Source organism: Babylonia areolata, chromosome 4 (assembly GCF_041734735.1).
Source record: "Babylonia areolata isolate BAREFJ2019XMU chromosome 4, ASM4173473v1, whole genome shotgun sequence".
Taxonomy (NCBI): Eukaryota; Metazoa; Mollusca; class Gastropoda; order Neogastropoda; family Buccinidae; genus Babylonia; species Babylonia areolata.
In genome coordinates this window covers 50,451,632-50,468,538 of record NC_134879.1, presented here as the reverse complement: position 1 = coordinate 50,468,538, position 16,907 = coordinate 50,451,632, and the positions used below count along the sequence as shown (strand labels likewise).

General features: G+C 41.1%; 1 protein-coding gene across 3 annotated transcripts in view; it reads right to left on the bottom strand.

The window, feature by feature from the left end:
• LOC143281278 (L-asparaginase-like) overlaps window positions 1-1,933 on the bottom strand; it is a 43,049-nt gene extending 41,116 nt beyond the window's left edge. The window contains exon 1 of one of the 3 annotated variants that reach the window (XR_013055113.1): window positions 1,608-1,933. Coding sequence is in view for 2 of the 3 variants with exons in the window: in XM_076586407.1 (XP_076442522.1) it covers window positions 1,608-1,713 (106 nt within the window). In the remaining variant the exon portion in view is untranslated. The remainder of the gene's footprint in view (window positions 1-1,607) is intronic. The other 2 variants (XM_076586407.1, XM_076586409.1) reach the window with 2 other exon arrangements.
• Window positions 1,934-16,907: the final 14,974 nt, after the last annotated feature.

Sequence of the window (16,907 nt, the reverse complement as noted above, 5' to 3'; positions counted from 1 at the left end):
TTGCCATCTAACATCAGTGAGTCTTTGCCTGAATGTCCTAATAAAAGTTTGCATGCATCCTACCCCCTGATATTCCCAAACATACAAGAACCCATTATTACATAGAACGTTTCGGACTTTTGTTACCCAGTTGGTTTTTCCTTTTTCATCCAGTAACAACAACGATTTATAAGCTTTTGACGATAATCTGTTTTCATCCATTTGTACTCATCTGAACCAATATCTTATACTTCGAATAACAGCATTGATACAAATAGGAAACCTTTCAAGTTCTCCATACACTAAATCGTTTGGAGTTTTCATGCTAACGCCAAGGTACCTTTTTAATGCAAACAAATGAACTTTCTCAACCACTGATGAACTAGATTCAAGACCCCATAATTCAGCTCCATAGAGAGCCACTGGCTGTACCTGAGTATCAAGCAATTTTATATATAAGTTCAGAGAAGTATTATTAAGTTTATACAACTTACTTAATATAGACAGAAGACATCTTTTAGCTCTGCATGCCAGATCTTCACAAGCAAACTTAAAACTGAGTTTCGTTGAAAAATATATACCAAGGTATTTATATGAATTCACAACTTCCATCTCAGTGCCATTATAATACCATTTCTCACAAGCAGCCAAAAAACCACCTTTTCTAAAGACCACAATGTTACTTTTACTCAAATTCACTTTAAGCTCCAAATTTGAAGTCCCTCTGGCTAAACTGTTTAACTGAGACTGGAGGCCAACAACTGTTTCGGATAATAACAAAATATCATCAGCAAACAAAAGTATGAAGAGCTCAACAAGACTATTATCCAGTTTGGCACCATGCCGACCATTTTGAATTATTTCAAGAGCCAATTCGTTAACAAATAATGAAAATAACACAGGACTACAAACATCACCCTGTTTTACACCACTTGTACAATTGATGTATTCTGTAAGTTTATCACCACACCTTACTCTAGCTTTAACAGTATCATACATGCTTCTTAAGCATTTATATAACTTCCCATTTATACCATTTTTCAGAAGAATTGGCCATAATAATTTTCTCGAAACTGAATCAAATGCCTTCTCAAAATCTATAAAAGCTACGTATAATTTTCTGTTTGAACAAAATTGTTTTTGAATAAGTGCTAATAATGTAAACATGTGATCAATAGTAAAGTAATCTCTCTTAAAACCCGCTTGGTATTCCCCTGTACTATTGTTCTGATCAACCCATTCTTGTAATCTTTATACCAAAACTATAAAGTTTACTGCTAATGTATTTAACGGAAGAAAAACAAAACAATCAATAAAACAATTATTGTCAATACATTGATCAAGAACCAAGTGAGTTAATCGTTTTCAGATACATGTGCCCAATAACAGTCATGCAGGTATGCACTATTTTCGACCACACTCTACCATCAATATCTGTCTTGTCTAGTTTAACAACTAATTGCAATTTGTCTGTTCTGTTTTTCAAAATATTAATACAATTCTGAAAGCCAATCGCAGTACTAGAGAGCAAAATTACATCAATAGCAAACATTAACATAGATATTTCAACAGCACCTGTAATTAATTGTATCCCAAGAGGGAGACAGACAGACAGACAGAAAAAGAACCTCCATCTTTGTCCGACTTTTCCATGCCGATAGTCCCCCCAGTGTACAACACTAGCACTGGTTTTTCCGACGTTTGCTCGTGTCCTTGGCTCGCTTCAAAACTCATCTTGAACAACGATCTCACAGTTCTTCCTCAGCCCCTGTTGAAAACTTGACTCAGTATCTTCTAACTCTAGAACTTGCTGCTCGATCTGACGTCCACACGGGCAATGGCACACAAACTGCGCCGTCGTGCAAAATATAAATAAGTTCGACAGTGGCATTCTTTGGGAAACGATCTGCTCAGAAATATTCAGAAACTGACGAGACAACCCCGTCACACGGATCTCACATCCACTCGGGCAATACCAGACACCAAGCACGTAGATTCTAAAAACAACCATGGTGGTGGTCAGTTTCAGTTTCAGTTTCAGTAGCTCAAGGAGGCGTCACTGCGTTCGGACAAATCCATATACGCTACACCACATCTGCCAAGCAGATGCCTGACCAGCAGCGTAACCCAACGCGCTTAGTCAGGCCTTGAGAAAAAAAAGGTGAATAAATAATAGATAAGTTTACACAAATAAATAAATAAATAAATAAGTAAATAATAACTATAAAAAAATAAAAAATAAAAACAATAATAAATAAATAAATAAATAAGATAACAATGATGATAAATAAGCAAATAGATGTAAAACATGAAGACACACATTCACATATACACCCACACATGCATAACAGATATGCACCGAGCATGCAGTTTCACAGATATGAAAGCACAGTCAAATACATATAAACGTACATGAGCTCCAACACACACACACACACACACACACACACACACACATCACCCTGCACCTCCTCTACCCCCCTCCTCCACACACTTATTTCTAGTCTACGTATCGCAGCTTCCACGGCACACACACACACACACACACACACACACACACACACACACACAGATGAACACTTACTTGTACAAGCACACACACATATGCCCATATCTCCACACACATATATACAAAGATATATATAAATATATACGTTCCAATATCCTGTTGCTCCCACAGTGTAGGCATGCATACACTCACATACCTCATCCTCTACCCCACCTCCCCCTCACACACACACACAGACACACACACGCGCGCGCGCGCGCGCGCGCGCAGAACTCTACTGACACTTGTGTACACTTACACAAGTCGTCCCTCACAAACTGCTTAATATAAATTCGACAGCGGCTTTCTTCGAATGAGGATTTGTATGACTCATTTTGTCACAACAGATTTCTCTGTGTGAAATTCGGGCTGCTCTCCCCAGGGAGAGCGCGTCGCTACACTGAGAGCGCTACGCTTTTTTTTGCTTTTTTTTTTTTCTCTGCATGCAATTTTATTTGTTTTCCTACCCAAGTGGATTTTTTCTACAGAGTTTTGCCAGGGATAACCCTTTTGTTGCCGCGGGTTCTTTTGCGAGCGCTAAATGCATGCTGCACACGGGACCTCGGTTATCGTTTCATCCGAATGACTAGTGTCCAGACCACCACCCAAGGTCTAGTGGAGCGGGAGAAAATACTGGCGACTACCGGTGTGATTCAAACCAGTGCGTTCAGATTATCTCGCTTCCGAGGGGGCGCGTTACCTCTAGGCCAACACTCCACAGATCTACTCAGAACTATTCAGAAAGTGAGGAAACGGGAAGACCCCGTCATGCCAGATCCACAACTGCAACCTGACCAGGATGAGCGGGAGCAGGACGATAATTATAGGCGCTGATGCGGTCATCGTTCATCCCCAGGTTTTTTGTTTGTAGACTCACTTGTGTAAACAAAGTGAGTCTATGTTTTAACCCGGTGTTCGGTTGTCTGTGTGTGTGTGTGTGTGTGTGTGTGTGTGTGTCCGTGGTAAACTTTAACATTGACATTTTCTCTGCAAATACTTTGTCAGTTGACACCAAATTAGGCATAAAAATAGGAAAAATTCAGTTCTTTCCAGTCATCTTGTTTAAAACAATATTGCACCTTTGGGATGGGCTCAAAAAAATAAATAATGAAGCCTAATTGTATGCAAACTGCATTTACTATTATATTTATATTTTTTGTATTCTCTAAACTTGGCACTTTGATCTGATATTCTGACCCAACAACAAGAGCAGTCATTATTATCATTTTTTGTTCAAACAGGAACTTCTTTTGCTAAGCATGGAAGTTTTATTTATTTTGCAAACGTTTTGGTGCAGTTAGTAAAAAAAGGGAAATTACTCTGTAATTAATGCTAGGGGACTTAATTTGCTTTAAACTCATCTTTCTCATCTTAAACATTACATTTTGAAATTATACTCTATACATAAAAAGCTTGTGTGTTTTACTCTCAGTCACAAGTGAGTCTTGAAGGCCTTGCCTCTCTTGTTTTGTTGTTGTGTTTGCTCAGTCGTCATGCCGCGACAGTCGGTTCACGTTCATTCGTTTAAACAATGTGTTTATCTCTCTGTGTCTGTTTCTCTCAAAGAGAGACTGGCAGAGAAAGAGTTGGGGGTGGGGTCATCTGTATTAGTAACTAAACTCTAAAACTCAACTCGAGAATTAGTTGAACTGTGTGTATTCTCAGATCATCATTAGCATGATATAATCCAGCAACACACATGCATATACAGACACGAAAGCAAATGCATTCCAGCGCTCCTATGAATGTCTGAATTTGAAGAATACATTCCACCCTTTGGGGCCAGTCGCCCCTTGATGCCCTCCACAAGAGTCCCTGGAACCGGGACCTCCAGCAAGGGAGAAGGTGGCCCAGTAGGAGTGAGGTCCCGTCCGATATGGGTGTTGGGCCCGCGGGCGAGCTGACAAGTTGACAGGCCGGAGCTACCTGCTGCACATGGGTGCCGTCGCCTGACGCACAGGCAAGTCAAGTGAAGTCAAAATGGTCTTTATTGAGGGTAAAAGAATAAGCTTATTCAGCTTTTTTACATCCTGCCCTCAGGAAAAAAAAACAAAAAAGGAAGAAATTGGGGAAAGTGGGGGTGGGGGAAAATAATATAGAAATGGTGGTGTGTCCATCGAGATCGATGATGACCATCGTTGTCATCCAGCTGGGGGATGGGGGGAGGGTGGTGGTGGGGTGGGGGGGAGGATGCTCATGAATCTATCTGTGAATGCGCAGATGGCTGAATAGTCCAATCTGCGCACGAAATGTTCGCTGACAGTTGGGGCAGACAAAGACAGGTATATCATTGTCAGGGAGCTTGTTTGCCCGTGACTTTCTGGCCTGCCTCTTCTGAACAGCTGCAGCAGTCCTGTTGGCCTCGCACAATTTGGCGCCTTTGTGCACAGCAGCACGCCATTTGTCACGGTCCACTGCAGATTCCTCCCAGGAGTCAGGGTTGATATCAAACGCTTTCAGAGAGACTTTCATAGTATCTCTGAAGCGCTTCTTCTGACTTCCGTGTGATCTCTTCCCTTGTTGCAGCTCGCCATAGAAAAGCCTTTTGGGCAGCCGATGGTCTGGCATGCGCGCCACGTGTCCAGTCCAGCGAAGCTGGGACTGCATCAGGATGGTGAAGATGCTGGGAAGGGTGGCTTTTGCGAGCACCTCTGTGTCTGGGGTCTTGTCTTGCCACTTGATGTTCAGTAGCTTCCTGAGGCATGTTGTGTGGAAGTGGTTCAGCTTCTCGGCATGTCGTTGGTACACTGTCCAAGTTTCGCAGGCGTACAGTAGTGTGGGGAGAACTACTGCTCTGTAGACCTTTAGCCTGGTCTCAAGACTAATGCCTTCTTCTGTTCCAGACATTTGCATTGAGTCTACCAAAAGTTGCGCTTGCTCTTGCAATCCTGACGTTCACTTCATCGTCGATGGTCGCATTTCGTGACAGTGTACTGCCAAGGTATGTGAACCGCTCCACCGCACTGAGTCTCTGACCGTTGACTGTGATGTTGGGCTCAACGTAGGGTTTCCCTGGGGCTGGCTGATGGAGAACTTCAGTTTTCCTCGTGCTGATGGTAAAGCCGAAGTTCCTGCTGGCAGTGGCAAACTTGTCGACGCTGAGTTGCATGTCAGCTTCAGATCCAGCGATGAGGGCACAATCATCAGCAAACAAAAAGTCTCTGATGATGTCTGTCATGACCTTCGGTTTTGCTTGAAGCCTTCTGAGGTTAAACAACTTGCCATCTGTTCGGTACTTTAGGCCGATTCCAACATCGCCATCTCTGAAGGCATCAGTAAGCATTGCAGAGAACATGAGGCTGAACAGTGTTGGAGCCAGGACGCAGCCTTGCTTGACACCATTTGTGACAGCAAAAAGAGCAGATGTTTCGCCTTTGTCCTGGACTCGAGCCTGCATGCCTTCATGGAATTGGCTGACCAAGGAAATAAATTTCCGAGGGCATCCGTACTTGGCCATGATCTTCCAGTCCCTCTCTACTCACGGTGTCGAAGGCCTTAGTGAGGTCGACATAGGTGGAGAACAGATTAGCATTTTGCTCCTGACATTTCTCTTGCAGCTGCCTTGCAGCAAACACCATGTCGGTGGTTCCGCGCTCTTTCCGGAATCCACATTGGCTCTCAGGCAAATGACCTTGGTCAAGGTGTGCTGTGAGGCGGTTTAGTAGGATCCTGGCAAGTATCTTGCCTGCGATGGAGAGCAAGGAAATGCCCCGATGGTTATCACAGGCTTGCCGGGTCCCCTTTCGCTTGTACAAGTGAATGATAGATGCATCTTTGAAATCCTGGGGTATCGTCTCTTCTTTCCACATGAGTGAGTACAGCTGATGGAGCTTCTCAGTCAGACAAGAAATTCTATCGAAACAACAACAACAACAACAATACAAGCGTAAATAACAAATAAACATACATATGATACTGACACAATTATGACATGCAAAACAGCATCCTTACATCATTAACTTGATTCAGGAGCGAAGTGTAAGAACAAGGGTCCTGTGTGCAGGAATCCCTCCCGTGGAGATACAGGTACCCATAAGGAAGGTGCTGGCAGCCGTAGAGGTCGTAGAGGTCATCCTGACCGACATGTGTTCGATCCGTCCACGCTGAGCAGCGACAGAGTCCTGGTGCAGTATTCAAGACAAACTTCATTTTGCCTTCAGGCAAGTTATCTTTGACATGGTTGGGACCCGCGGGTACAGTTTACCTTGAAGGATAAGTTATCTTCGTATACAAGACACACGCGGTTCACTCAGGCAGCTAAACCATCGTTTTTTGTTTTTTTAAATCCCGACGATTCCCGTCTTCGCATGTTCTTAGTTTCACTTCTCATCGCACCACAGTTCGGCACATTGTCGAGAAAGCCATGATTCCAACCAGCACACTCAGATTCTCTCGCTTCCTAGACAGACGCGTTACCTCTAGGCCATCACTCCATGGTGTCATCATCACCATGTTTATATGATACTAAGTAAATGTCTGAAGGATGAGGTGAAGTGTGAAATTATCATCATTATCATTGTTATTATGTTATTATCATCACCATATTTATCATGTGAAGTAAATGTCTGAAGGATGAAGTGTGAAATTATCATCATTAGCATTGTTATTGTTATTATCACCATATTTATCATGTGAAGTAGATGTCAGAAGGATGAAGTGTAAAATTATCATCATTATCATTGTTATTATCATCACCATATTTATCATGTTTTTGTCGGGTCAGGGGCATAGCCCTTGCTATTAGTACCATGTAACCCTGTCACAACTCATGACAATCTCGTGTGGAGTGTTTTGTGCATTACCTTCCCTATTTACCCTCTCCCATTCGAGCATTCGTTCAGTGTGCGTTGGCTCCCGGTTGTGCGTTTTTTACGTGCAATCGGGGAGTCTCGTCTGTGTGTTTGTGTCACTGCTGAGCAGAGTTTAAAGTCTCTCTGTTCTGTCAGTGACACTGCTCTGGCCTTTCGCCCGCGGCCTTCTTTGAGGAATGTCGTGTCTGTTGGGTTCAGGGCTTTTTGCCCAGTTGGCACCCTCACGTGGGGATAAGTTTTCCTCCGGGTGGCCATGTTTTCTGTGTTCTGTGTGCTGCAGCAAAAAGGATAAGAGTTCCCTGCTGGACGTGTCTCGTCTTTGTTTTGTTTTGTTTTTTTATTTCCAGCGTCAGGGTAGCAGTACCCGGTCGGCAGTTTGCAGCGTCCCACTTCCTGTGCTTTCCCCTCTTCAGCCTGTGTTGGCCGGACAGCGTTGGTGCTCTGGATGTCTGACTGCTGTCTTCCTGCTGCCCTTTTCTCATCACTGTCGTCATTTGTGCTCTAGTTTCGTCGTCTTCATTAGTTTTCAGTTTTCACCGTCGAAGTCGTCCTGTTCCTCTTGTGTTGTGCAGTGCTTCAGTTTATGTATTCATCAAACGTCTTAAGTTCACTGGTAGCATTCTTCAGACTGTTTTTTTCGCTGGACGGACGTGTCTTCAAGCTCTGTTTTTTTTGTGGGTTATTTATCCATTCTGTTGTTGTTTAAGTGTATCAGTTGTTGTGGCTGGGATTGTGGTTAGTTTTATTTGGCAAGTTCTGTGTGTGATTGAATAAATGTATGTAAACCCTGAATTATTTTAGTCTGTGTTTGTGTTGTCAGGGTGTTAGTGGTGGGTTGGGTGGGGGGTTCTAGTCCGCTCTCTTATAGAGCGTGACAAACCCAGTACTACCTGCCATATGTAAAGTCTCCCAACGATGGACCAGGCGGAGGAGGAAACCTTTCCCAATGGCTGTGAAGGCGGAAGACAATGACCAAAGGGGAGGGGGAGCTCTTATCCTTGGCTGGAAGTCCTCCTAGGAGACGGAACTCCGAAGAAAAAACCTGCACCTGGCGAGGCTGTCCTACACGTGGCAGTATGTGCACCTTTGGGACTGTGAGCGTCGGTAGGCGAGAGATGGGGGAAGGGACTGCACAACTCCTCCTCACCAAAAAAAAAGTCATCTGTTCTGGTCAGGCAGCCAGGCTAATGTTGGAACGAGCTAGCCCTTCAACACCCAGCTTTCATAAGCCCTGCGGCGATGGAGAAGTGGTAATGGGGACAGGCAGAGGATGCTGCTGGCAGTTCCTAGTCACGACTCTGCACGCAGGTGGCTGTGGGGTGATGGTCGTCTGCCGTAGACTGGGGCAGATGCGACGCCCGTATCCTCCCAGTGTCAGAGCAGCCCTTTTTAGGGACAGCACTGCTCTCCCCACATGGGGAAGGGGAGATAAAAGGATCCCTAAACAAAGCCCTCCTCGCCTAGTACCTAGTAGAAAACCGCACCTACTTGGACATCCAACACTAGTGGTCAAAAACAACAGAAGAAAAGAACCAAGAGTCATGCCCTGACCCTGGGTGCCTGGAATGTTCGCACCCTTTTAGACAGAGATGACAGATCAGAAAGGCGCATGATCGCAACCAGGTGGACATAGCAGCCCTGAGCGAAACCAGGTTTGCCAGTGGAACCCAGCTGGAGGAAGTTGGAGGGGGCTACACCTACTGCATTGAGAAGCCAGATGGCACCCCAAGAACCTCAGGCGTGGGCTTTGCCATACGAACCAAACTTGCGCGTCAGCTTGACAGCCTTCCACGTGGGATAAACAATAGGCTGATGACCCTGTGTTTGAAGCTGTCAAAGGATCGCTTCTCCACAGTCATCAGCTGCTATGCGCCGATGATGACCAACCCTGATGACATCAAAGAAGCTTTCTACGAGGAGCTCAGCCACACCATTTCAGCGGCAGACAGAAAGGACAGACTGATCATCCTTGAGGATTTCAATGCCCGCATCGGCGTGGACTTCTCCTCGTGGCCAAAAGTCCTAGGACAGCATGGCACTGGCAAGTGCAACTCCAACGGATTACTTTTGCTCTCGCTCTGCGCGCAGCATGGACTGACCATCACCAACACCCTCTTCCAACAAGCGGACAAGTACAGAAACACATGGATGCACCCCCACACCTCCACTCCAAGCAACGGCACATGCTGGACTATGTGATTGTCCGGCAGAGGGACAGAGGTGTTGTTTCCATTACACGCTGCAGCAGTCTGTTGGTCGGACCATCGCCTGGTACGCAGCAAGATGAACATCAGACTTACACGCAAGCTCCAACCAGCCAGGCAGAAACCCCCTAGGAAGCTGAACATCCACTGCCTCCCTATCACCAAGGACGTGGTGCAGCAGCAAATCCAAGCAGCTCTCCAAGAAATTCCTGCATCGACTGATGTAGAAGAGGTATGGAGCACGTTTAGAGATGCTGTGTACACAGCAGCCAGCTGACAAACTCGGCTTTGTACAGACGGAGGAGCCACAAAGACTGGTTTGACGAGAACGACTCTGAAATCTCCAAGCTCCTGAACACACTGCATATACGGCATCAGGATCACATTTCCGATAAGGACTGCCAGAGGAAGAATAACCAGTTCTTGCAAACCAAGCAACTCGTACAGAAGAGGCTGCGTGAGATGAACACCTGGTGGGAGGGAAAGTCCGCTGCTGATGCTCACGACATGAAGACGTTCCGTGATGGTCTCCGAGCTGTGTATGGGTTGAGAGTCACAGGATCAACACCTGTCTGAGCCTTGGACCAGACCACCCTCCTGACAGACAAGAAAGACATCCTTGCCCGCTGGGCAGAGCACTTCAACACCCTCCTCAACAAGGACTCGTCCATATCTGACAAGGTAATTGCAGCCCTCCCACAGCTACCAGTCAGTGACTCGCTAGCTGCCCCTCCCACCAAGGCCAAGACCCGGAAGGCCCTGAAGCTGACAACGTCAGGAAAAGCACCAGGAGCGGATGGAATCCAGGCTGACATCTACAAGTATGGAGGCGAGGTGCTGACAGACAAGCTGATCGGCCTTGTTCCAGTCTATCTCGGAGAGAGGGGAGGTCCCCCAGGATTTCAAGGATGCTTCAATTGTCCACAATTACAAACGGAAGGGAGACAAAACATCCTGCGATAACCACCTCTCTCTTCTCTGCATCGCCGGCAAGATCTTCGCCCGCATCATACTGAACAGACCGGTTAACCATGTCTCCAACACAGTCATCCCTGAAGCACAGTGCGGCTTCCACTCAGGCAGGGGAACATGTGACATGGTGTTTGCCGTACGCCAGATGCAAGAGAAGTGCCGTGAGCAGAGCAAAGAGCTCCACATGGTCTTTGTAGACCTGACTAAGGCCTTCGACACGGTGAACCGCCGTGGTCTGTGGAAGATCCTCCTAAAGTTCGGCTGCCCAGAAAGCCTAATCCAGCTGATTGCGTCATTCCACAATGGCATGCAGGCGAGAGTACAGGAAAATACTGACATGTTGGATCCATTCCCTGTGGTAAATGGAGTGAAGCAGGGCTGCGTCCTGGCACCCACACTGTTCTCCATTCTCTTCTCTGCCATGCTGATTGACGCCTTCCAAGACTGTGACCAGGGCATCTACATTTAGTTTCGCACAGATGGCAAACTTTTCAACTTGCGGTGACGCCAGGTCCAGGGTGTTTGAGGCACTGTTGAGAGAGTTCCTCTTCGCTGATGACTGCGCGCTTGCTGCACACACCCATGAGGACATGCAATTCATTATGGACAGGTTCTCAACCTCCTGCAGGCGCTTTGGACTCACCATCAGCCTCAACAAGACCAAGTCCATGTACCAACCAGCTAGCTCACAGAACGCCAGTGCCTCCCCCCTACCTGCAATCAAGATCGATGACACAGAGATCCTCGGCATAAAGTGGCAAGACAGGTCTCCAACCTCAGGTCCTAGAGAGGAGTGGCCTGCCCAGCATCGAAAGCCTGCTGATCCAGTGCCAGCTACGCTGGACAGGACACATTGTCCGCATGGCAGACAGCAGGATCCCGAAGATGCTTTTGTATGGCCAGCTGAAGGAAGGCCACCGTGAACTTGGAAGATCCTGCAAGTGCTTCAAGGACACCTTGAAGACAAACCTCAAAGCCTGTGACGTAGACATCACTTCCTGGGAAACTGATGCCCTTGACTGTTCTCGCTGGAGGATGCTGTGCTCTAGTGGCATAAAGACGTTTGAAAACAAGAGAACGCTGGTCATTAAGGAGAAGCGTGAGCAAAAGAAGCAGGTCTCAACTTCTGGAGACGTTTTCCCTTGCAACACCTGTGGGAAGTGCTGCGCATCCAGAATCGGCCTCTTCTCCCATATGAGGACACACACCAACAGATGAGCCTGCCTGCCTTCTCATCCGTCGGTCCGACGGGAAACTCCATCATTTATCATGTGAAGTAAATGTCTGAAGGATGAGGTGAAGTGTGAAATTATCATCATTATTATTGTTATTATGTTATTATCATCACCATATCGATCATGTGAAGTAACTGTCAAAAGGATGAAGTGTGAAATTATCATCATTATCATTGTTGTTATGTTATTATCACCTTATTTATCATGTGAAGTAAATGTCTAGAGAATGAGGTGAAGTGTGAAATTATCATCATTATCATTGTTATTATGTTATTATCATCACCATATTTATCATGTGAAGTAAATGTCAGAAGGATGAAGTGTGAAATTATCATCATGTTATTGTTATTATGTTATTATCATCACCATATTTATCATGTGAAGTAAATGTCAGAAGGATGAAGTGTGAAATTATCATCATTATCATTATTATGTTATTATCATCACCATACTTATCATGTGAAGTAAATGTCTGAAGGATGAGGTAAAGTGTGAAATTATCATCATTATCATTGTTATTATGTTATTATCATCACCATATTTATCATATGAAGTAAATGTCTGAAAGATGAGGTAAAGTGTGAAATTATCATCATTATTATTGTTATTATGTTATTATCATCACCATATCGATCATGTGAAGTAACTGTCAAAAGGATGAAGTGTGAAATTATCATCATTATCATTGTTGTTATGTTATTATCACCTTATTTATCATGTGAAGTAAATGTCTAGGTGAAGTGCGAAATTATCATCATTATCATTGTTATTATGTTATTATCATCACCATATCTATCATGTGAAGTAAATGTCTAAAGGATGAGGTGAAGTGTGAAATTATCATTATCATTGTTATTATGTTATTATCATCACCATAATTATCTATTGTGTGAAGTAAATGTCTGAAGGATGAGGTGAAGTGTGATATTATCATCATTATTATTGTTATTATCATCACCATATTTATCATGTGAAGTAAATGTCAGAAGGATGAAGTGTGAAATTATCATCATTATCATTGTTATTATGTTATTATCATCACCATATTTATCATGTGAAGTAAATGTCTGAAGGATGAGGTAAAGTGTGAAATTATCATCATTATCATTGTTATTATGTTATTATCATCACCATATTTATCATGTGAAGTAAATGTCAGAAGGATGAAGTGTGAAATTATCATCATTATTATTGTTATTATGTTATTATCATCACCATATTTATCATGTGAAGTAAATGTCTAAAGGATCAGGTGAAGTGTGATATTATCATCATTATTATTGTCATTATCATCACCATATTTATCATGTGAAGTAAATGTCAGAAGGATGAAGTGTGAAATTATCATCATTATCATTGTTATTATGTTATTATCATCACCATATTTATCATGTGAAGTAAATGTCTGAAGGATGAGGTAAAGTGTGAAATTATCATCATTATCATTGTTATTATGTTATTATCATCACCATATTTATCATGTGAAGTAAATGTCTGAAGGATGAGGTAAAGTGTGAAATTATCATCATTATCATTGTTATTATGTTATTATCATCACCATATTTATCATGTGAAGTAAATGTCAGAAGGATGAAGTGTGAAATTATCATCATTGTTATTGTTATTATGTTATTATCATCACCATACTTATCATGTGAAGTAAATGTCTGAAGAATGAGGTAAAGTGTGAAATTATCATCATTATCATTGTTATTATGTTATTATCATCACCATATTTATCATGTGAAGTAAATGTCTGAAAGATGAGGTAAAGTGTGAAATTATCATCATTATCATTGTTATTATGTTATTATCATCACCATATTTATCATGTGAAGTAAATGTCTGAAGGATGAGGTGAAGTGTGAAATTATCATCATTATTATTGTTATTATGTTATTATCATCACCATATCGATCATGTGAAGTAACTGTCAAAAGGATGAAGTGTGAAATTATCATCATTATCATTGTTGTTATGTTATTATCACCTTATTTATCATGTGAAGTAAATGTCTAGGTGAAGTGCGAAATTATCATCATTATCATTGTTATTATGTTATTATCATCACCATATCTATCATGTGAAGTAAATGTCTAAAGGATGAGGTGAAGTGTGAAATTATCATTATCATTGTTATTATGTTATTATCATCACCATAATTATCTATTGTGTGAAGTAAATGTCTGAAGGATGAGGTGAAGTGTGATATTATCATCATTATTATTGTTATTATCATCACCATATTTATCATGTGAAGTAAATGTCAGAAGGATGAAGTGTGAAATTATCATCATTGTTATTGTTATTATGTTATTATCATCACCATATTTATCATGTGAAGTAAATGTCAGAAGGATGAAGTGTGAAATTATCATCATTATCATTGTTATTATGTTATTATCATCACCATATTTATCATGTGAAGTAAATGTCTGAAAGATGAGGTCAAGTGTGAAATTATCATCATTATCATTGTTATTATGTTATTATCATCACCATATTTATCATGTGAAGTAAATGTCAGAAGGATGAAGTGTGAAATTATCATCATTATCATTGTTATTATGTTATTATCATCACCATATTTATCATGTGAAGTAAATGTCTGAAGGATGAGGTAAAGTGTGAAATTATCATCATTATCATTGTTATTATGTTATTATCATCACCATATTTATCATGTGAAGTAAATGTCAGAAGGATGAAGTGTGAAATTATCATCATTATTATTGTTATTATGTTATTATCATCACCATATTTATCATGTGAAGTAAATGTCTAAAGGATCAGGTGAAGTGTGATATTATCATCATTATTATTGTCATTATCATCACCATATTTATCATGTGAAGTAAATGTCAGAAGGATGAAGTGTGAAATTATCATCATTATCATTGTTATTATGTTATTATCATCACCATATTTATCATGTGAAGTAAATGTCTGAAGGATGAGGTAAAGTGTGAAATTATCATCATTATCATTGTTATTATGTTATTATCATCACCATATTTATCATGTGAAGTAAATGTCTGAAGGATGAGGTAAAGTGTGAAATTATCATCATTATCATTGTTATTATGTTATTATCATCACCATATTTATCATGTGAAGTAAATGTCAGAAGGATGAAGTGTGAAATTATCATCATTGTTATTGTTATTATGTTATTATCATCACCATACTTATCATGTGAAGTAAATGTCTGAAGAATGAGGTAAAGTGTGAAATTATCATCATTATCATTGTTATTATGTTATTATCATCACCATATTTATCATGTGAAGTAAATGTCTGAAAGATGAGGTAAAGTGTGAAATTATCATCATTATCATTGTTATTATGTTATTATCATCACCATATTTATCATGTGAAGTAAATGTCTGAAGGATGAGGTGAAGTGTGAAATTATCATCATTATTATTGTTATTATGTTATTATCATCACCATATCGATCATGTGAAGTAACTGTCAAAAGGATGAAGTGTGAAATTATCATCATTATCATTGTTGTTATGTTATTATCACCTTATTTATCATGTGAAGTAAATGTCTAGGTGAAGTGCGAAATTATCATCATTATCATTGTTATTATGTTATTATCATCACCATATCTATCATGTGAAGTAAATGTCTAAAGGATGAGGTGAAGTGTGAAATTATCATTATCATTGTTATTATGTTATTATCATCACCATAATTATCTATTGTGTGAAGTAAATGTCTGAAGGATGAGGTGAAGTGTGATATTATCATCATTATTATTGTTATTATCATCACCATATTTATCATGTGAAGTAAATGTCAGAAGGATGAAGTGTGAAATTATCATCATTGTTATTGTTATTATGTTATTATCATCACCATATTTATCATGTGAAGTAAATGTCAGAAGGATGAAGTGTGAAATTATCATCATTATCATTGTTATTATGTTATTATCATCACCATATTTATCATGTGAAGTAAATGTCTGAAAGATGAGGTAAAGTGTGAAATTATCATCATTATCATTGTTATTATGTTATTATCATCACCATATTTATCATGTGAAGTAAATGTCTGAAAGATGAGGTAAAGTGTGAAATTATCATCATTATCATTGTTATTATGTTATTATCATCACCATACTTATCATGTGAAGTAAATGTCTGAAGGATGAAGTGTGAAATTATCATCATTATCATTGTTATTATGTTATTATCATCACCATATTTATCATGTGAAGTAAATGTCTGAAGGATGAGGTAAAGTGTGAAATTATCATCATCATTGTTATTATGTTATTATCATCACCATATTTATCATGTGAAGTAAATGTCTGTAGGATGAGGTAAAGACATCTGTAAGTATCATCAAAGAGTGTGTCAAAGTCAAAATCTTATTTCATAATGCGAATTGAATAAGCACCATCTGCTTTTTATTCTTTCTTTTTTTCTCTTTTTTTATCCAACAGGCCATCTGAAAGAAAGACAGAAAGAAAAAAGTGTGTGTGTGTGTGTGTGTGTGTGTGTGTGTGTGTGTGTGCATCTGTGTGTGTGTGCACCTCTGTGTGTCTGTGTCTGTGTTTGTGTGCCCGTGTGTGCATCTCTGTGTGTGTGTGTGTGTGTGTGTGTGTGTGTGGTACAGGAGTGAATGAAGGAAGAAATGTGTGGTGTTTGTGTGTGTGTGTGTGTGTGTGTGTGTGTGTGTGTGTGGTACATGAGTGAATGAATGAAGAAATGTGTGGTGTTTGTGTGTGCATGTGTGCGTGCGTGTGTGTGTGTGGGGGTGTGTGGTACATGAGTGAATGAAGGAAGAAATGTGTGGTGTTTGTGTGCTGCTGTTGTTGTTGACAAGTAGTGGTGGTGGGGGTGGTCGATATCCGGTGTATGTATGAATGTAGAAATCACACAACAGACAATGGACACACTTCACACACATTTTTTATTCAGAAACTTTAAAAACTGTATATGCAATCTATTATCCATAATGATCAAAAGTCATTCTGATGAGGTGATAAATCAAGGTCACATGTGCAGCACCGTGAACTTGGAGCACATAAAAGAACCCATGGCCACACCAAAAGGGTTGTCCCTACAAACATTATATTTCAAAGCACCATTTTGACAGTAATGGAAACAGACTTGTGGACAGAAAAAAGAAAACTACTGAA